This window comes from Arachis hypogaea, chromosome 1, assembly GCF_003086295.3.
Source record: "Arachis hypogaea cultivar Tifrunner chromosome 1, arahy.Tifrunner.gnm2.J5K5, whole genome shotgun sequence".
NCBI lineage: Eukaryota > Viridiplantae > Streptophyta > Magnoliopsida > Fabales > Fabaceae > Arachis > Arachis hypogaea.
In genome coordinates, this window is record NC_092036.1 from 17,248,639 (window position 1) to 17,272,147 (window position 23,509).

The window sequence follows — 23,509 nt, forward strand, 5'->3', positions numbered from 1 at the left end:
TTATTGCATGTCTTTGCTTACATATAATAAGCTTAGTTAATTTAATGGAATTTTCGAAGAAAAACATTCTTGATAGGGCATTGACATCCTAATTGATTAGATTTGGAACTTTTGATTGAAACTTTCTTAAAATATATTGTGGAATATATTTTTGAGCTAAGAACAGATAAGCATGTGACTTTTGAGCCTAATTGTGTGGTTACATCATATAACCACTATTTTCATTCCTGTGTGTGTTATTTTCTTTTTATGATTGCAATCTTTGATTTGTTTGATTCTTTATGTCCATTGTTTGATGTATATATGCATTTACATGATTGAGGCCATCTTTTCGTTAAGCTCACTTGTTCCAGATAGCCTATCTCCCTTTGTTAACTAACTTTGAGCCTACTTTAATCCCCTTTCGTTTCTTAATTTTAGCACATCACTACCCCTAAGTGAAAAATAATAAATGTTCCTTATTTGGATCTTTGATTAGTTTAGGATATGAGAGTGTGTATCATCTAAGTGTGGGAAGTTTGGGAACTTTGGTTGAGGTAAAAGTGAATTTTTATACTTTTGTTGAAAATCTTGAAAATTGGGTACATACTCATGCATCAATTGCCTAAACTATATGCATTGACACTTTTGTGTATATATTTTAGTTTGAAAAATAAAATAAAATAAAAAGAAAGCAATAAAGAGGGGACAAAATGCTCTAAAGTAGAGTAACAATAACAATGCATATGAATGTGATTAAAAAGAAAATGCACGAGTGTGTAAGAAAAGTGAGGAATGGGTAGTTAGGTTTGCTTTGAGTTATATAGGTTGTTATATGTGTTTGGTGAGAGCATAGTCTAATCAAAGATTCAAATATCAAGCTCACTTAACCATATATATTCTTACCTTTACCCTAGCCCCCATTATAACCTTTGGGAAAGTCCTCATGATATTTGTATGCATACATTGAATAATTGTTAATTGTTAGATGAAAGACAAATCTTAGAAAGCATGATTAGAAGAAAAATGAGTGAATCACCCCTAAACACTTGAGTGGCTAGAGTGGATACACATCCGGTGAGGGTTCGATTGCTCAATTACATATTTTCACCTATGCTTAATTCTTATCTTGCAAGTTTATAAACTCTTTTCCAAAACTCAGTTTAATTGTGGATTTGACTTAATTGAAATTACTTTAGTCCTTATGTTTATATATGTATTCTTGGAGTTTGATTTATTTTGACTAAGTGGTTGTATTCATATAGGTAGATTGCATAAATAGTTTCCTTGCTTTGAATAAATGTATTTCCCCTTCTTATCTTTCTTTGGAATAGCATGAGGATATGCTATTGTTTAAGTGTGGGGATATGATGAATCCACATTTTATGATATTTATTTGCTCTATTTGGGTAGATTTTTACAACTTTTCTTGCACTTATCCATCGAAATAGCATAGTTTTATGATTTCTTCTTAAATTGTGCTTGAAAGTAAAAATATATTCTTTAGGCCTTTTAATTGCTAAATTTTATTCACTTTAATCTCATTTGATGCCTTGATGTGTTTGCTAAGTGATTTCAGGTTTCCAAGACAAGTATGAGTTGAAGAAGTGAGAAAAAGAGCATGCAAAAGAAAAGAAACCATGCAGAAATAGAATTTGGAAGATTCAGCATCCGTGCGTGCCCACAGCGATACGTGCGCGAAGTGCGAGCTTGGCGACGCATACGCGCGACCCACGTGTACGCGTGACCCGTGTCATGTGAGCTCATTAATTGCAAATCGCTGGGGGCGAATTCTGGGCCTCCAAAACCCAATCCAACTCATTTCTGAAGTTATTTCAAGCCAAAGTAAAGAGGAAAGGATGTGGGAGCACTTAGATTTAGGTTTTTACATGTTTTTGTTTAGTTTTTCTAGAGAGAGAAGCTCCCCTTTCTCTCTAGAATTAGGGTTTTTAGTTTACTTTCTCCTTAATTTCAGCATTTAATTCTTGTTTTAATGTAGTTTCATTTATGTTTCTTGCTCTCTTGTCTTGATCATCTTCATTTCTTTTGTTAATTTCTCAATTTGCCACTTTTATATTTATGAACACTCTTGTTACTTTTAATTTCATTTAATGCAATTTTGATGTTTTATATTTCTCTAATGATTATTTGAGTTGTTATTATCATTTTATTGCAATTGATAGTTATAGAATTTATTTTTATTGCAATTTATGATATTTTTCTTTTTATGCATGCTAGGTGTTTGATAAAATGTCTCTTTTAGCTTTTGTATAGTTTTTCACACTCTTGACTTAGGTAGTTAGGTGAACTTGAGTTATGGATGTCCATTCCACATTGTGTTAGGACTGTTAATTGATTTGGTTTTCACTGATGCTAGTCTTTCACTAAGTTAATTAGTGAGTTGACTAGGACTTATGGATTGAGATCAATTATGCCCTTTTGACTTATCCTCGATGTTTGGATAGACTAATTGGGATTAATTTTATGCAATTACCATATTTGTGGTCCATGACTAGGATAGGAATTCTCAATTCCCCAATCCTTGCCAAGAGTCCTTTTTGCCACTTGATTTCCCTTTTTGCTTTACTTGCTTTGAGTTTTAATTTACTCGCATGCTTATTTGCTTTCTTGCACTTTAATTTTTTGTCACTTGCTATCCCAAAACCCCCTTGTCTCATAGCCAATAATTGAACATTTTGTTGCAATTCCTAGGGAGAATGACTCGAGAGTTTAAATACTCTTGGTTATTTGATATGAATTATGACTTATCTTTTTTTTAAACTTTGATGTTGGTTGATTGTGGGTTTGGGACTATACTTGCAATGCTAATTCCATTTTTTAGGAAAAATTCCTAACCTACTTTAGGCTAATCATCAATGGGTCCTCGGTTTGGGCTAAGAATTTTTCGTATGTAGTCGTTACGAATGAGGTGTGTCAGATATCAGCCAATGTGACCTTAGCTAATGAAGTTGGGGATATTTCAATTGATTATTATATGCAAGTATGATCTTTGTTATTGTTTTATTGTTAGTGAAAGCAATAGTGGTTGATTGTTTGTTTGTGGAATGTAGGTGCTTGGCTTGCACCTAGCTAGCTTTGGTCAGAGTCAGGAAGTGAAACCTAAAAAAATGTTAGGGTTGACCGAAGCGCTTATTAAGCTAAAGGAAAAGTTGGATCTGAAGAAGAATTTAATTGTTGATCTAGAAGGTAAGCTTGATGAAAAAGAGAAAGAGTTAAAGCTGATGAAGAGCAATTATGAGAGGGAGTCTGAGCTGCTGAAGAAGAAAGAGAATGACTTATCTAGTATGAAAGATCAGGTGATTGTGAAGCTGAAGGACTTGGAGAAAAGTAAACAAATTGAGATTTTGGATGCCTTTGTAGAGGAATTTGAACATGCTGTTATGCAAGCCAAATTTTTTGTCCTGGATCAAGATCTGTGACGAATGGATTTTTCACGGTTTAGAATTTCACAAATGAATTCTCGTTGCAAGTATAGTTTCTAAACCAATCAAAAATCCTCTCATACAAAAGATTGTTTGTCACAAGTAACAAACCCCTAATTTTATAAATCGAAGTATTGAAACCTCGGGTCGTTCTCCCTAGGAATTACAATAAAGTGTCTTGTTATTGGTTTGAGTTGTTTTGGGGTTTTGGATAAGAGACATGAAAGTAAATGGTAATGAAAATAAACTAACAACTATAAAAGGCTCTTGGTAAGGTATGAGAACTAGAAGTTCTATCCTAGTTATCCTTCTCAATTGTGATGAGAATTGTTCATTGCTACCACTTAGTTAACCCTTGCTAATAAAGGAAAGTCAAGTGGATGAATTGACTTGAGCCACAAGTCCTAGCCAACTCCCAAGGAAAGACTAGCTTTAGTGCACTCCAAACCAATTAGCAATCTCTCCAATTACCAATCAACAAAGGAATTAGATAACTCAAGTGTCACTAATTACTCTACCTAGGCCAAGAGGAACAAAATCTACACTATATCTAGAAGAGGCATTTCAACAAACACATAAAAGGCAATAAAAGTAAACAACATAAATTGCAAGAATTAAAGGGAGATCTAACTACAAAGGCAAAAGATCAACAATAGAAAAGTAAAGAAGAACAATTTATTATGAATTACCTCTTATTGAATTGGAAGAATGTAGAAAGAACAATACTAGATCTACAACAAAATGTAAGAACAACATAAAGGAAATTACAACAAAAGAATAGAAGAAGATGAATGTAGCAACAAAGAATTGAAATGTAGAAGTAGAAGAAAGGAAAGATTAAAATCTAGATCTAAGAACTAAACCTAATCATAATCCTAATTCTAGAGAGAAGAGAGAGCTTCTCTCTCTAGAAACTACTTCTAACTAATCCTAATGAGTGTGTAATGAACTAATCTCCTTTGCTCTTCAATCCTTGGCTTTAAATAGCATCTTTGGCGCCAAAGTTGGTTGCAATTGGGCCCCACAACCCTTCAGAATTCGTTGGTTGCGAATTCATTAAAAAATCATATATCAGCACCGACGCGTACGCGCACAGCACGCGTACGCGTCCATAGGGTAATTCGCAGGTGCGCGCAAGCGCCAGGTGCGCGCGCGCGTCCATGGGCGAGTTCAACTTCTTTGACTTTTCATGATTTCTCCACTTTGCATACTTTCCTCTTCACTCCTTTGATCCCTTCCTAGCCTTTTCAATCTGAAATCACTAACAAACATATCAAGGCATCTAGTGGAATCAAAGGTGAATTGAATTTAGCTAGTTTAAGGTCTAGAAAGCATGTTTTCACATCTAAGCACAAATTAGGAGACAATCACCAAACTATGCTATTTCATTGAATAAATGTGGGTAAAAGGTTATAAAATCCCCTAAATTAAGCACAAGATAAACCCTCAAAATGGGGTTTGTCAACCTCCCCACACTTAAACCAAGCATGTCCTCATGCTTAAACCAAGAATGAAGTAAAGGGTACGGCATTTATTCAATGGAACTAACTAAATGCAATCTACCTATATGCAACTATCTAAATGAATGCAATTGCTTGGTCAAAATAAATCAATCTCCAAGAAGCATATATAAGCATAAGGGCAAAAGGTATTAACAACCATGCCAAACCATAATTGAATCGAGCTATTAAATATTTTTACAAACTTGCATGAAAGGAGATGATCATTGGTGGAAACATGTGATTGAGCATCAAACCCTCACCGGATGTGTTTGCACTCTATTCGCTCAAGTGTTTAGGGTTGATTCTCTCAATTCTCCCCTAATCATGCTTTCTAAGATTTGTTTTTCTTCTAACAATCGACATATATTTCATGCATGCATACAAGTATCATGAGGTCTTTTCTTTAGTTGTAATGGGGCTAGGGTCAAGGTATGATGCATATATGGTTAAGTGAGCTTGAAATTTGAATCTTTGATAAGCTTAAACTTCCCACCTAACCTATGACATCCTATTCAATTAAGTTCTAACCTAACTACCCATTTTTCACTTTTTCACATACTCATGTATCCCTTTTCATTTCACAACACTCATGCATTGATTTTATTGAGCTACACTTTGCTTTGGGGCATTTTGTCCCCTTTTTATTTCTTTCTTTTTCTTCTTTTTCTTTCTTTTTCTATTTTTTTCTTTTTTTCTTTTTCATATTATTTTTCTTTTCTTTTTCTTTTGTTTTTCTCATTTTTTTCTTTCTATATACAAGAACCTCAATGCATAAGGTCTATACATTTGATCAATACATGAGCATCTACCCAATTCCCAATATTTTCAATAACAATACAAAATTACCCTTTTATTCACCCAATGTCCCAAGGTTCCCATACTTGAATGATACTCACACACACTAGTCTAAGCTAATCAAAGATCCAAATAAGGACATTTATTGTTTTCCGCTTTAGGCTTGTAATGTGCTAAAATTAAGAACAAAGTGGGTTAAGCGTAGGCTCAAATAGGCTAACAATGGAAGATAAAAGGTAAGGCTATTTGGGTAAGTGAGCTAATTAAATGATGGCCTCAATCATATAAATGCATGAATACACAAAATAATGGACATAAAGAATCAAACAAATCAAAGATTACAATCATAGAAAGAGAATAATGCACACAAGAAGGAAAATAAGTGGTTATAAGACGTAACCACACCATTAGGCTCAAATCTCACTTGCTTGTGTTCTTAGCTCAAAACATGATCCACAAGATATATAATTCAAGCAAGTTCTATGAAAAGTTTTCACTCAAATCAATTGAGGTGCCCTATAGATAGAAATCTTGAAAATTTCATTATTTTGACTAAGCTTATTGTGTATATATATGCAAAAATTAAGAAAATACAAGTAAAAATCCTAAAATCCTAGAATGAACTACAAAAGTGTTGGGATTAGAAACTTGTCACCCAAAATCGTCGAACGGTCGGACGACCTCCCCACACTTAAAAGTTTGCACCGTCCTCGGTGCACTCAAAGATGAGCAAGGGGGTACGGCGACTCTCCGGATTGCTACGTGTTCTTGGTCTTGCTTCCATGTTTGCTTGTGGTGCATTCATCATAAAAAAACAAAAATATAACACCATAAGATGAGAAGATATAAAAACAAGGAAGCATACATTGTTGGAGTGAGGTAAATCACTAGAAATGAGTGAGTGAATTAGTGTGGCATTAATGACAGATAAGTGTGTGAATTCTAAATTGCGCGGTTTAGAACACACATTAGCATAAAAAGCTATGTCACCAAAGAAGCATGCACTTTACTCATTCTAGTATGCTTGAGATGCTTTAAGTAAACTTGTAAGGTAAAACAAGCATTAAAGAAGCATGAAAGCATTCAAGTCAAACACATATGGATGCATATGATCATGAAATACCATGCATTAAGGTAAATGCACATCATCATCCATCATCAAGAGGTTGCCTAATCACAAAATAAGGCTCAAATCACATGGTGGCCAAATCATGTAATTCAAGAAGAGTTACAAGCTCGAAGGCAATTCTCATCACTTGGTATTTTTCAAAAGATAAGCATGAAAAACTCAAGACCAAGTAGCAAAATATAACCTCAATCATAGGATCCAACAAAGATTATCTAAAAACATTAATGCTAAATTAGCATTTAGGCAATAAGGGAAAAGCAATGCATAGTAAACAAAGTCAATAATCCAACACTTATAATAAAAAAGGAGAAAATGAAATGAAAACTAACTAAAACTAACTAACAAACTAACTAACTAACTAATTAACTAACTAAAATAAATGGTTATCCATGGTGTTAGGGAGTGTTGGATGAGGGATTGGAGAAGGGAAGAAGAGATGAGAAGGAAAGAAATGGAAAGAGGAGAAGAAAGGAAATGTGGTGTAGGAAGGGCATCCGCGCGTACGCGCGCATGCCGCGCCCGCGTCGATGGCTTATTTCGAGAGTGGCGCGTACGCGTCATGTGCGCGTACGCGCAAGTGGGGTTGTGCCAAAGGCACAACGCGCGCACAGTGCGGGCCTAACTCTCGGGTTAATGCATGGAAGGTGGAACTTCTCAACCCACGTGTACGCGTGCATGGCGCGCTCGCGTGGATGGTCGAAAATGCTCAATGTACGTGTACGCGTGCAGTGCGCGTACGCGTGGATGGTGCTCTGTTTTTCAAAAAAAAATTTTTTGGTATATTTTTACACTAATCCAAGCATTCCAAACCTCCAAACAGCTACCAAAACACCATAAAACCTTATTTAACATACTAAACTATCAAATGCACTTAACAAACTACCAAAACTTGAAATTAAACTAATTCTACAAAAGAGAAAATGAAAAGATTTTACCATGGTGGGGTGTCTCCCACCTAGCACTTTTATTTATTGTCCTTAAGTTGGACTTATGGGGAGCTCCTCATCAAGGTGGCTTGTGCTTGTATTCATCTTGGAACTTCCACCAATGCTTGGACTTCCAATAAGCTCCATCATTCAAGATTAATATCTCCAAGCTTTGATGGAGTTCTTCACAAACCATGGGCTCCCAATGTTGATCCTCATATGTTCCCGGATCCCATATTTTGTCTTCACACCCATCTCCAAGTTGATTATCATTAATCCATGTGGGTGGTGAGCAAGGTGAATTCTCAACAACGTGACCAAACATCCTTCTAGGCCCATGTACTCTAGTTATACACCAACTCTTGCTATTAAGCTTTGGACATGTGACCATAATGAACATAGGATAATGCTTCCAACCACTAACCATCTCCTTTTTACTCTTAAAGCCACAAATATATCTAAGTTGACCATCCGTTTCAAGCAAACCATATTCAAGGGGAATAATAAAGCTTGAGTATAAGGAATTTACCCACTTGAATGAGAGAGTGGATGGTGGTGGCTTGGGGAGAGGTATCTCCAATGTGCTAGTAAACTCCACTCCCTTGTTTTCTTCCTTGATTGCCTCCACCTTTTCAAAAACTTTTTCACCTTCAATCCTTTGTTCATCAACTTCATCTAACTCTTCTCCATCACTCAAGTCATAAATGGGAGGTTGAGAGAAATCTACCTCCACATCACTTTCGAATTTATTAGGAGAAGGTTCTTCAAATTCAAAGGATTCTTCACCAAGAAGATTGGATGCATGATCTTCATCACCAAGGGAACTCAATTCTTACTTCACTCCTTCCAAGTCTTCATATGGGATATGCCTTGGAGGTTGTGCACATTCCTCCTCAACATCAACTTCAATCATCTTGGAGGAGTTTTCTATAACTCTAGATTCCCATGGAGGTTCCGCATCTCCTAGGTCTTCAACCACTTCTTCCTTTTTTTCAATAATCATAGGCTTCTCCAATTGTTCTAACACAAAGTAGGATTCCTCCTTTTCCACCGACGTTTCCAATCTCTTTTTTAAGCTATGCTCCTCTTTAGATTCTCCACATGTATCCATGGGAGTTCCTTGAGTGTCCAAAAGTTGGGATGCTAGCCGGTTTACCACCTCATCTAAGGTGGTCATGAATTGTTGCACATCCCTTGTCATCTCCTCTTGTCCTTGAAGAAGAACGCCGAGGGTTTCATCCATTAGAGATTGGGGTGGATGGGAGGGTTCATCATTTTGGAGAAAGGGTTCATTATAAGAAGGTGGTTCTTCTTGGTAAGGTGGTGGTGTGTATTGGGGTGGTTCTTGGGAGTAGTAATCTTGGAATTGTGGTTCCATGTATGGCTTATATGGTTCAAAAGTTGGTTGGTGTGATGGATAAGGATCATGGTCATAGGAAGGTGTTTGTTGAAAATAGGCTTGTGAGTGTGGTTGAAATTCATGTTGAGGATATGACTCATAGGCATATGGTGGTGGTTCTTGAAAATCACAAGGAGATTCACCATAGCCATTGGATTGATATGCATCTAAAGATGGCTCTTCTTCATAGTGCATTGGTGGGGGTTGTTGCCATGAGGATTGATCATAAGCATATGGCTCTTCCCACCTTTGATTATCCCATTCTTGATACACAACTTCATTATAGTTCTCATCACCTACAACATAATTGTAACTACACTCATAGCCAAAGGGAGAATTCATGATAGCAAGAGAGGGCAAAAAAAACAAAAATAGTAACAAATAAAGAGAACAAACTAAAAACTAACAAATAAGCAAAAAGCAAACATATTCACAATATTCACATATATACAATAACCAATAACATAACACCATTGCAATTCCCCGGCAACGGCGCCATTTTGACGAATGGATTTTTCACGGTTTAGAATTTCACAAATGAATTCTCGTTGCAAGTATAGTTTCTAAACCAATCAAAAATCCTCTCATACAAAAGATTGTTTGTCACAAGTAACAAACCCCTAATTTTATAAACCGAAGTATTGAAACCTCGGGTCGTTCTCCCTAGGAATTACAATAAAGTGTCTTGTTATTGGTTTGAGTTGTTTTGGGGTTTTGGATAAGAGACATGAAAGTAAATGGTAATGAAAATAAACTAACAACTATAAAAGGCTCTTGGTAAGGTATGAGAACTAGAAGTTCTATCCTAGTTATCCTTCTCAATTGTGATGAGAATTGTTCATTGCTACCACTTAGTTAACCCTTGCTAATAAAGGAAAGTCAAGTGGATGAATTGACTTGAGCCACAAGTCCTAGCCAACTCCCAAGGAAAGACTAGCTTTAGTGCACTCCAAACCAATTAGCAATCTCTCCAATTACCAATCAACAAAGGAATTAGATAACTCAAGTGTCACTAATTACTCTACCTAGGCCAAGAGGAACAAAATCTACACTATATCTAGAAGAGGCATTTCAACAAACACATAAAAGGCAATAAAAGTAAACAACATAAATTGCAAGAATTAAAGGGAGATCTAACTACAAAGGCAAAAGATCAACAATAGAAAAGTAAAGAAGAACAATTTATTATGAATTACCTCTTATTGAATTGGAAGAATGTAGAAAGAACAATACTAGATCTACAACAAAATGTAAGAACAACATAAAGGAAATTACAACAAAAGAATAGAAGAAGATGAATGTAGCAACAAAGAATTGAAATGTAGAAGTAGAAGAAAGGAAAGATTAAAATCTAGATCTAAGAACTAAACCTAATCATAATCCTAATTCTAGAGAGAAGAGAGAGCTTCTCTCTCTAGAAACTACTTCTAACTAATCCTAATGAGTGTGTAATGAACTAATCTCCTTTGCTCTTCAATCCTTGGCTTTAAATAGCATCTTTGGCGCCAAAGTTGGTTGCAATTGGGCCCCACAACCCTTCAGAATTCGTTGGTTGCGAATTCATTAAAAAATCATATATCAGCACCGACGCGTACGTGCACAGCACGCGTACGCGTCCATAGGGTAATTCGCAGGTGCGCGCAAGCGCCAGGTGCGCGCAAGCGCCAGGTGCGCAAGCGCCAGGTGCGCGCGCGTGTCCATGGGCGAGTTCAACTTCTTTGACTTTTCATGATTTCTCCACTTTGCATACTTTCCTCTTCACTCCTTTGATCCCTTCCTAGCCTTTTCAATCTGAAATCACTAACAAACATATCAAGGCATCTAGTGGAATCAAAGGTGAATTGAATTTAGTTAGTTTAAGGTCTAGAAAGCATGTTTTCACATCTAAGCACAAATTAGGAGACAATCACCAAACTATGCTATTTCATTGAATAAATGTGGGTAAAAGGTTATAAAATCCCCTAAATTAAGCACAAGATAAACCCTCAAAATGGGGTTTGTCAATCTGTCACAAAAGGAGTCCGAAAAAATTGTTCAGGATGGGCCCTTGGTTGATGATGAAGAAGGAGCTGAGGAAGGAGATTAAAATTTGGGATAGTACTGTATGTTATTTGTATTTTGATGAATTTGTATTTTGTATTGAACTTGCTTATCATCATTTTGATGATGATAAAAACTTTGTATATTTGGCCAAGTATATTGGCTTTTAATTAGCTGATTTTTCATATGACTTTTCTTGTATATAAGTTGTTTTGTAATTTGATGAGTTGTTTCCTTTTGAACTTTGAAATGTGTTGGTTATATTGACTATGTGAAAAATATTACTCAGGAATTTGATTGATCCTGATAGATTAGTTAATTAGAAGGTTGATTGATAGCTATCAGTTATGTTAGGAGAAGTTTGATTTCAAAAATGTCCTCATTAACGGATGAGATTGTAATGCGCGTTGAGTATTGGTTTGAGATAGGATTTGTATGACGTAAGTCATTATTTGTTGTTTTGATGGTTATATCTCGAAGAGATATAGATCGGAATAGAAAAGAGAAACATCAATTGATAACACATATATGAGAGAAGATAAGTATATAATATTGTTGACCTTTGGGTACAAAGGTGCGGTAGGCTTGCCTTGTTAAAAACTTTCCAAGCAAAATTTTTTTGGAAAAAATCTTGTGAGTAGAAAAAAGAGTACAAGCATGGCCTTGACTTTTAACTATAATAAATTTTTAAAGAGGATATATTTCAAGTGTTAGGTAAAGTGATACCATTTAAAGATTGTAAACGGTATGCACCATTTCCTAAGATTTCAATAACTCGGAAAGGATCTTCCTAATTTGCAGCTAAATTTTCATGTGTTGGAGGTCGCCTTGCTTGTTCAGTTTTTCTGAGTACTAAAATGTTAACTTGAAAAGATTGGGGGTTGACTTTTTGGTTGTATCGCCGGGCTTTATGCTGCTGCATAGCTCGATGACGCAAAACTGCTATACTTCGGATTTCTTCGATAGTGTCTAAATCAATTTGTCAAGCTGTATCTTGTAGCCAGGAATCAGTGAATTAAGTTCGAAGTGATGATTGAGAGACCTCCAGAGGAATCATGGCTTCAGATCCATATACCAATTAGAAAGGTGTTTTCTTTGTTGTTGAATGAGCGGTAGTATTGTATCTCCATATAATTTGGGATATGAGCTTGGCCCAGAGCCCTTTAGCATCATCTAACTTTTTTTGTAAGGCATGTAAAATGACTTTATTGGTTGCTTTTGTTAAGCCGTTTGTTTGTGGGTTTTCTACTGAAGAAAAGTGTTGTGTTATCTTTAAGTTCTACAAAAAAAAGAGGTGAATTTTTTTATCGATAAACTGGCGACCATTGTCAATGATGATGTACCAAGGTATACCAAATCTATATATGATATATTTCCAAACAAAGAAAATCATTTGTTGAGATATTATTTTAGCTAAGGGTTGAGTCTCAATCTATTTAGAAAAATAATCAATTGCAACTACTAGAAATTTTACCTGGCTTGGTGCTAAAGGGAAGGGGCTGAGGATATCAAGCCTCCCATTGGTTAAAACTTAAAAGGCCAACTTACTTCAGAATAATGCAATGCTTTGGCTGGAATGGGTATAATCGGAGAGTGCTTTTGACAAATAGGGCAAGCTTTCACTTTGGTATTGCAATCTTGTTGTAAGGTTGGCCAGAAAAATCTAGCACGAAGTATTTTGGAGGATAGGCTCCGAGCTCCGATGTGTGTTCCACAAATGCCTTCATGAGCTTCTACTATAGCTAGGTCAGCTTCAGCCTGGAAAGACATTTTATCAATGGACGAGAAAAACCTCGTATATATAGAAAATTATTGAATACTGTAAAGAAGGATGCATGTCATCGGAATTTTCAAACATCATTAATGCTGTGTGGAACTTTTCGGTTTTGAGATATTGCATATAAGGCCATCGCCAATCATCTTCCTAATTGACACTTAAAACCTCGGTTAGATTGATGCTTGGTGTTAGCAAGGTAGATTAATAAAGAGAATAAGTATGTGATTGTGTGCTTGCAAGCTTAGATAAAATGTCAGTTCGGTGATTGTGTTCCCTAGGTATGTGAATATGTGATGAATTTCAAACTTAGAAAAATTGAAAATGAGGAATTTTACAATAACCAAATATTTTGCTAGTAAAGGGTCTTTGACCTGAAAGAGATTGTTTACCTGTTGTACGACCAGTAAAGAGTCGCAATATAAATTTAATTCTGAGATGTGTAGATCAATTGCTAACCTCAGGCCCACAATTAGAACTTCGTACTCTATCTGGTTGTTACTTGCTTTGAAAGAGAGATGTAAAGAGTGTTCAAGAACAAATCCGTTACCATCTTTAAGGAGGACTCCAGCACCACATCCTTGTGGATTAGAAGCGCCATCAACATAAAGAGTCAATTCCATAGAATGTTTGTCCAAATTGGGGACAGTGAACTCGGCGATGAAGTCTGCTAAGTATTGTTACTTGATTGGACTTCTACTTTGATATCTGATGTCAAATTTGGAAAGCTCAACCGACCATTTTATAAGTCGGCCAGCTAGTTCTGGTTTATTGAGAACTTGGCACAGTGGTTTGTCAGTTCGGATATTGATGACATGCTCTGAAAGTATGGTCGAAGTTGTCTAGCTGAGAATATCAAAGCAAGAGCTAGCTTCTCCATCTTTGAGTAGCAAAGCTCGGCATGCTGCAGTGACTTGCTGACAAAGTAAATAGGCTGCTGTACTTTTTCTCTTTCTATGACAAGAGCAAAACTTATAGCCCAGTCAGTAACAGATAGGTAAAGATAAAGTTCTTTCCCATAAATAGGCTTTTGTAATATTGGAGGTTTTGAAAGGGTAGCCTTTAGATTTGAAAAAGCATTTCACATTCATTGTTCTAGTTAAAATTGTTTTTCTTTTTCAATGTTTGGAAAAAACAAGAAGATTTAGAAGCTAAACATGGTAAAAATCTGGATAAGGCAACAAGTCTCCCTATTAAACGTTGTACTTTCTTGATTGTTTGTGGGTTTTTCATCTCCAGTATAGCTCGACACTTATCAGGATTGGCTTCTATACCTCGACTTGTAAGCTAAAACCCTAGGAATTTGCCTCCTTGTACACCGAAAGCGCATTTCTCCGGATTTAGCCGTATGTTATACCGTCTAATTTGATTAAAAATTTCAATGAGATCGTCGACATGCTGATTGCCGAGCTTTGTTTTTGCCACCATGTCATCAACATAAACTTTCATGTTCCGTCCGATTTGGTTTGCAAACACCTTATTAGGGCTGGAAGTGAGTCGAGTTGAGCTGAGCTAGACCAAGTTCAAGTTCAGATCACAAAATTTGAGCTTGACTCACGACTTGATAGATTAACAATCAAGCTTATTTCCTAAGCCCAAGGTCAACTCACCGAAAGCTCACGAGTTGGCTCGAACTCACGAGCTGCCTCAATAATAGGAATATAATCTATAATTCTATACCAATAATTTACAACTTATATATTTTAAAAAATATTTAAAAAGATCAATTTTATATATTGTTTATCTATCAATGAATTATAAATTTTTTATTTATATCCTACAACAAAATTATATATAAAAAATAAATTTAAAATTTTTAATAATTAATATCATATATATATATATATATATTAATACTCATATTCTATCTACGGCGACGAAGAATCAAATTATCACTATATTTATTCCTTTTTCTACTTCTTCTTCCAAGTGCAGGATAACCCCAAGGAGTTGCGGGTTTTTTTCTACCAATTGGGGCCCTCCCTTCACCACCCCCATGGGGATGATCTACAGGGTTCATAACTACTCCTCTTACTACAGGACGCTTACCTAGTCAACATTTAGATCCGGGTTCGTATCTAAAAGATCTTGTTCTTTTGAACATAAAGAAATAAAGAAGCCATTGCAAGTGCCGGAAATACTAGGCCCACTAAAGGCACAAAAATGGAAGGTAAGTTTATCATAGAATGGGTACCTCGATTTAATATTTGTACCTACTATATATAATCATTAATTATAGAATATTTAATTTATATATCGTATTTTTTTCTTATATTGTTATAAAGATAGTCTATAATCAATAGAATTCAAATATACTTAGTATGACTCAATGGATCACTTTTTTCGATAAGTATTTTTTATGGATTCTACTCATCCTATTCCTATTAACTGAATATATATATTCAGTTAATAGAATGAGTAGAAAAGAGTATATTGAGGAGTATAAAATAGAATCTAATTCTATATATAATAATATATTATTAAAATAATAAAAAATAGAAAGAATGAATGTAAAACGTAGAACTAAAAAAATGGATTGATTTCGCTTTCTATTTCCGTAAGGAACATAGGTATGATAATACACTTTTTCATTTTTTTATTTCGAAAAAGAAAAAAAATCTTTTAAGCTCTGCTAAATTTTTCACAAAGGGAAGAAAGCATGGAGCTGAAATAACTCACTTAAAACCCCTTTTAAAGGATTACGCGGTACGATTGAATCAAATAAGCCCTTTTGGAATAAATATTCAGCTACTTGTGAACCTTCGGGTATTGTCGTATTCAACGTTTGTTCAATTACTCTTTTACCCGCAAATGCAATGTAAGCATCGGGTTCGGCAATAATGATATCGCCCAACATGCCGAAACTGGCGGTCACCCCACCAGTAGTAGGAGATGTAAGGATGGATACATAGAATAACCTTTTCTTTTTTTGATACTCATATAAAGCAGAAGATATTTTAGCCATTTGCATCAAGCTCAGACTTCCTTCTTGCATACGTGCTCCTCCGGACGCACATACTAGAATAAGAGGTAAAAGTTGATTGCCAGCATGTTCGACCAAACGGGTTATTTTCTCGCCTACTACAGATCCCATACTACCCCCCATAAACTGAAAATCCATGATCCCAATTGCTACAGGAATCCCGTTTAGTTGACCTGCTATGAGTATTAATATATATATATATAATCGAGCCAATTCACGAGCTAATGAGCTGAGCTTATCCAAACTCAAGCTCGACTCATTTAATTTATGAGCTCAATTCTAGGCTCAAACTTGACACACCAGCTCATGAGTTTAGCTTATCAAGCTATTAACGAGTCAAACTCGAGCAGGCTTGACTCACTTCCAGTCCTACACCTTATCCATGAGGTGTTGGTAGGTGGTTCCTGCATTCTTAAGGCCAAAATGCATAATTTTATAGCAATAATTACTATATTCAGTTATAAAGATAATTTTATTTTTATCAGAAAGATGCATTAGATCTGGTTAAACCCAAAATATGTGTCCATAAAACTTAATGTTGCACAACCCGAAGCATTATCAACTAAAGAATAAATAGATAACAAAGGATAAGCATCTTTTGGGCATACTTTGTTGAGATCGGTGAAATCAACACACATGCGCCATTTACCATTGTGTTTTTTTACCATTACAACATTAGTTAACCAAGTTGTGAACCTAATCTCTTGTATGACGCCGACACTTATGAGCTTTTTAGTCTCCTCCAAGAAAGCTTGTTTTTTCTTAACACCATGGATGCATTTCTTCTAACCTATAGGTCGGACAAATGGATCGAGTGCTAATTTGTGAGAAATGATTGAGGGATCAATCCCAAGTATATCAGCAGGGGTCCAAGCAAATAGGTAAGCATTTTGCTAGAGGAAGTGTTGAAGTGTATCCTTCTGCTTTGAGCTTAGAGTTCTACCTACATAGGAAAACTTATTTGGATCATTAGTGAAATAAATTTTTTGTAAGTCATCGATTGGTGTTGGTCGTTCAAGGAGCTCAGCTCTTGGATCAAGGTTGGCTAATGCTGGGAGCTCGTTAGGATTCTGGACAGCATTTACTTGTGCTCCTATAGCTCGACTTGAGGCTGGTGATTTCAAACTGATACTGTAGCATTGTCATGCTTCGCGATAATCGATGTGAATAGTTGCAATGAGATTGTCCTGCACGGAAAACATGAAATAGAGATAAATTGTGGATATTATAGTTCCAAACTTATTTAGAAAAGGTCGACCAAGTAGTAAATTATAAGGAATGAAACAATCAACAACCAAATATTGAACATCAGAAGTTTTGGTTAAAGGATGCTCACTCGGTGTGGTTTGTAACCACACAGATTCCAATACTGGGACACGTTCACCTGAGAATCCCACCAAATTCCCAGTAGAAGTTTGGAGTATGTTATTGCTTAGCTTCATTTTCTGGAATATAAAGTAATATAGGACGTCTGCGCTGCTTCCAGGATCAATCAATACTTTTCGGACTAAAATGTCTCCCAATTGGATAGAAATAACAATTGGATCATCCAGATTGGTGGTGTTTGTGTTGAAGTCGGACGGCTAAATGTCACTTTTGGGAAATAAGGAGGATACTGGGTTTTAATGGAAGCACCTTCTACCGAGAGCATAGTTCGATATGTATGCTTTCGGTCGGAATTTGAGGTCCCTCCACCAGCAAAACCTCCAAATATGCAGTTAATGACTCCTCGTGGTTGGTCAGGGTGAGTATAAGTGATCTTTTCCTTGTCTCGGGATTATTGTCTTGTAGAGGAATGGTCGGCAGAGTTTGTTGTGTATTTTTTAATGTGGCCATTGATGTATTTGTCCAAATGGCCCTGTCGGGCTAGTCGCTCTAACAAGTCTTTAGCGATGACATACTCATCGGTAGTGTGCCTACGCTTTTGGTGGAAAATGTAATATTTGGACTTATCCATATTCTTCATGTCTTGATAATTACCAACTTTTCGAGGAAACTTGATGAGCTTTGCATTTAGGATTTCTTTGATTATCTCCTCCCGCTGGGTGTTGAATTGTGTATATGAATCATAGTGGGGAGTTAACTTGAAAGCCTTCTTGTTGTCTCGAGATTTATCCTCGTCTTGTTATTGTGGGTTTTTTCTGATTTCCAAGCCTGACGGAGCTCCTCAATCTCCATTTGACCTTTAGCCTTCTCCCGGAACTTAGCGAGTGTTTTCGGTTTTGCTACTGTAATCGCTTTTAGAATTTTCCTAGTCGAAATCCGCTCTTGATGGCGTGTAAATGCACCTTAGGGTAAAGATCTGGGATTGTAATGGCCACCTTCATAAAACGAGTAATATAGTCTTTCAGACTTTCATTTTGTCCTTGCTTAATTGTGTTCAAGTAGTTGGAATCATGTAGATAAATGGAAGATGCAGCGAACTGATCTTCAAAGATCTTTGCCAATTCTTGAAAATGAGAAATAGAATCTGCAGGTAGAGAACAAAATCAATCAAGTGCAGGACCATCTAAAAAGGTAGGAAAACAACGACATAAAACATGGTCAAAAGCACTGTTTACTATCATTATAGATTAGAATTTCTTGATGCGCTTTTTTGGGTCGCCCAATCCGTCATAGGGAGTTAAGGTCGTTGGTAGAGTGAACCTCTTGTGCATTTAAAACTTCATGACATCAGCGGTGAATGGACCAACGACATTGTCTAATTCATCATCTTCGTCGGCTTGTCGATCTTCTTCTTGCCCTTGAGTTTTAAAAATGTGTGTTATATCAGAATTGTGGTCTTCATCCTCTAGTTGCTCGTTATGATCATATTTATTTTCAATCTGGCTATTTGGTTTGCCGTTCTTTTATTTTCTTCTGCCATACGCTGATTGGCTTGTTGTAACTCGGTTAACATACGAAGAAGCTCGGATGATGTTGGAGGAGGTTGGTTAGCCATAGGCGAACAAAAAAATTTTGGGGTCTAAAAAAGGAAAAAGGATTTTTATTTCTTAGACCCACGGTGGATGCCAATATTCTTGCGTGGATTAACTTGGTATAGCTCGTCCTCTTGGCAATCAACTCCGAACTTCTTATCTCAACTCTAAGCTTCTTGTCTAGGAAGAAATATACCTTGGTGCAAAAAGAACAAAGAGAGAGGTACCTGCAAAATACACTCCAATACTTAGGTTAGTCAATGTGTAAAAAATGATCATATCTTCGATAAAATGTCTTACCTCCTTTATATGCGAGGCGAGATACTTAACAGTTATGCTTTGAGAATCATTTATGTTAAAGAAGAGAAATATCATGTTAGGACATTTTGATATATGTTTTGGTATGAGACCGAGTTGTAATGCACCAAGCCGAATTATAACGTATGTCGTCAATTTATAACATTTTGATTGAGTTATAATAGGCATATCAATTATTATTATTATTATTATCCGTCAAACTTAGTTTAAATATTAACTAAATTTTTACTTTTTCGTTTAAACGAATCATACTATATATCATCAATTAATATAAAATAATATCTTAAAGTCCGGTACAACTTTTTTTTTTTTTTTTACACCAAAAGAGTTCAGAAAAAACCAAGTATCACCACTCGTCTTTCTCCCGCTCCATTCCATCAATCTTCAATCAGCCACAAATTTTTATTTGTAGCAAAAGCTAGAGAATGCTTGAGTAATTTTTTGGTGGAGCCTTTAGTGATGTCTATATCGTGCCATAATTCTTTCAATTAAGACCTTTTAGTGCCGAAGTGATCTCAAACTCTGTGAAAAGATTCTGCCCCCTATGCCTTTAAGTTGGTTTACAATGATTAAGGACCAAAAGGGAAAAAAATTGACTATTCAATGCGTCAACACAAACTTTACCCAGTGGCGCTTAGCTAACACATACCACTTTGCTTTTGCCCTTTTTCTTTCATCAACATTGAACACAACAAAACAATATATAACACAACAATGTGGGTGGTTCCGATCCTTCCTTTATTTGAAGCTCCAAATTAAAGCCTTGATTAGTTTCCACAGAACTTTTGTTTCCCCCAATGAACGGATCGTGTTTCTAGTTTCTACTCTCTCTCTCGCTCTTGCTTGCTTGTTGGATAAGTTAACCCGTGGAATCTGCAATCCCTTTCTTGAAATTTTGCTATGTTTGCTCAGCAACCAAGTAAATTTTTCACCGGTATAGGTGTGTTGTACGTACACGAAGTCACGAACAGAGACACACAAGATTAATTATTATTAAATTAATCCAGATTAGTGTAAGGAAATTATCATATATAGAGTGCAAAATGACCTATTGAAATATTAAAGCAAGAATATGATAAAAAAATATTAGAAAACTAATACTTTTTATTAATATTAACCAACACTTTTGGTCAGCATCTTATCTTTATACTATTACAATTTATAGTTTAAGATTTAGAATTCAGTTTTCTATGATATTCTCAAATCCAACAAAAATTAATTTGTACGAATTTTGAATCCCATTTAAATATTTGGTACTTGTTAATGATGACTTGCTGCATACATAAAAAAAATTCAAATTTTTAATATTTATTTAAGTGGTTTTGTAAACTAATTACCAAATTAACTCAAGTTATATTTTAAACTTTAGTATTTAAAATTTAGAGTTGGTCAAATATTGACAAAAAAAAATTAATAAATTTTGTTTGTCAATTAATATTTGAAAAGTAGGTTTAGAAGCATAAGTATGTATACATTTTGCCAACGTGCATTATTTTATTAAAGAACACTCTACTATACAGATTGAAGTGGTATAAAAAGAGAAAATAATTTTTTTTATAGTTATTTTTTATTATTTTATTGTTATTCAAAATGTGGATCCTATTTTTTTTAATCTCTCTTTCATTCCATAAAAGAAAAATCTGTAAACTTACATCTTCACCATATAATTCACCTCTTATTAATTATATTTGATTTTATATTACTATAAAAGTTGTTTATAACTTTTCATTATATATATATATGGAAGTATTATTTCTTTTATTTTGTACCTTTAAATTTTGAAGGATTTGTAAATACCAATATGCATTTTTTTTTTCATTGTTATTATAGGGTGTCATATGATCATATCCTTCCACACACACACACTCCTACTTATTAAAAAGGGTGGAATAATATAAATTTGAGTCTGTTATATATGAAATAGAATATATCTAGAATCAAAGAAGAAAAAAGGTGAAGGTTGGAAAACTTACGAAGAAAGCAAAAATAATATGAGTTGAAGGGAGAGTGGATAAAGGTGGTTTCAGCAGTTGAGCTTCGGTAAGTGGAGTCGACCCCGTGAAAGGGAAGGCATTGGCATATGACTTGGTCCAAATTAAAGTCTTTAAAATGTTTATTTAATCATTAAACAATGTGGCTGCTCCTATACACCAGGCTGACTAAGGTTTGTTTCGCACTGGCATCTTGTCTTGCGTTTTGTCTATCCCATAATTTAGATTTCTACAACTTGATCCACACATGCATGCATAATCTAAGTTGAAAATTTACCCATATACTCGTACTTTAATTAATCACATATCACAAGTAGAACTTTTTTTTTAATATTGAACTTTTATTGGTGTAATTCACTAAAATGGCCGAAAAACCGTATTTAACCCTGTTGTGAGAGTTTCTGAACGTGACTACAAAAAGTCAATAATGTTTTCTATCTTCTGATTTTTTAATTAAAAAAAATAAAAAACCTCAAAACGTTATTGACACCTTTTATTTTTCAATTTTTAAAAAGGTGAAAATTCAGGTAAAGTCGACTTTACGTGAAGTTGATATCTGAGAGTCATTAAATAAAAATTTAGTCAAATCAGTCAAATCATTTAACTACTCTCATGTATTAACTTTACGTGAAGTAGAATGCACTTAAATTTCCACATTTTAGAAAAATTGATCACATGCAAAAAGTCCTGCCGTTTTGTAGAGTAAAAATTTTTTTAATCATTTTTTTAATGAATACAGCATTGCCGTTTTGTATTTAATAAATTTAAAAAATATTTTTATATACAAAATATAAATGAGATTGTGTCTTTTAAAAAATAAAAAATATTCCATAACAGAATAAAACTCACACACACTAAAATATTGGGCACATTATACAGGTGGTTATAATATAAAAAAACAGCCATTACAAGTAGAATAATAGATAGGTATATGTCTTTAACTAATTATAATTTGCAATCTTGAAAACTTATAAATTAAAAAATAATTTTATATGATCAACAAAATTTATCATTTTTTATCAATATTTACTCGACAAAAATATTTTTATATGCAATATACAGTGTTGATTAAATTTAAATCCTAAACTTTAATCACAAATACTAAATTCTAAATTTTAAATCTTAATACTATTAAAATAAAATGTTTACACATGAATTCCGACACAAATGCTTACACATGAAGACAGCACATGGCAGATACTACTGGCCTTGCATAGGAATAATATTAATACTAATTGAGTATTATGGAAGTCATCATTTCATTAATCACCCCCTTGGAATAGCAATTGTTAACTTTCAGATTTATTCATTCGGTTTAATTTGTTAATTTAATTTGATTTATTATTTGGGGCCTTGGACTATAGTTGTTTGTCACGATTCAAGAAAATGATATGCTCATATCATCAGGAAAATACTCAAAATAGTAACCCTTTAACTAACTCTGATTTGCCTTTGTACTTATTAGTAGTTCAATTTCTACAATTTTAAAATTGGAAGTATTGATTTGTATATATATAGCAACGTAAGAGAAGGTAAAAGATTTTTTTAGGATAATACTACAATATTCTTAACATAATTATTGTTTTTTTTCAATAATTAATTCATAATATTTAAAAATATAAAATTAGATTGTGAGATTAAAGGTGATGACTAAAAATATTAGTTAATACAAATTAAAATTACTGATTTTTGAATTTTATTTTAATATTTAATATTTTATTGATATTAAAATATAAATTTAATTTTTAAACCTATTTTTAATCCATTTTTTAATATTTAAAATATTATGAATAATTTTTATATTAAAAATTAGTAATACGTATTATTTTTAAAATATTAAATGATCAGTAAAATTTATTATTTTTAGTCATTAATTAATTATTAATATTTAAAAGTGTAGACTAAAATATATTATTAAATTGTTAGAATAAAAAAATTAAGTTAATAATTAAAAATAATGATAAAAATAATAAATTTTAATAATTTTTTAATATTTTTCTTATTTTTAAATTAGGGTCATGATTTTTTTTCACCAAAATGCAGATAGATGCTCAATACATACATTGGATAAAGTACAACTTAACAAAGTCTTGGTGCATCATTATAGGCAGTCAACCATCGTAACCAACACTACAAGAAAAAGCGTGTTTATCGACGGCAAAAATCGACGGTTATTTCTGCCGTCGATAATTTTCGACGGCCTGCTGTCGATATTACTAAAAAAAATAATTAAAAATAAAAATATTAAAATCGAAGGCCTTGTCGTCGATATTTTTATAATGCATTAATTTATTTCCCTATTATCGTCATAT

The 23,509-nt window shown here is 34.3% G+C and overlaps 1 protein-coding gene across 1 annotated transcript; it reads right to left on the bottom strand.

The window, feature by feature from the left end:
* Nucleotides 1-15,620: 15,620 nt before the first annotated feature.
* On the bottom strand, nt 15,621-18,911 carry LOC112699532 (acetyl-coenzyme A carboxylase carboxyl transferase subunit beta, chloroplastic). The gene is made up of 5 exons (XM_025751719.2): nt 18,839-18,911; nt 18,259-18,440; nt 17,307-17,415; nt 17,056-17,157; nt 15,621-16,143 (listed from the first exon to the last, which is right to left on the bottom strand). The coding sequence occupies exons 1-5, from the start codon at nt 18,909-18,911 to the stop codon at nt 15,629-15,631; spliced, it is 981 nt and encodes a 326-aa protein (XP_025607504.1). The 3' UTR covers nt 15,621-15,628.
* Between the last annotated feature and the right edge of the window lie 4,598 nt (nt 18,912-23,509).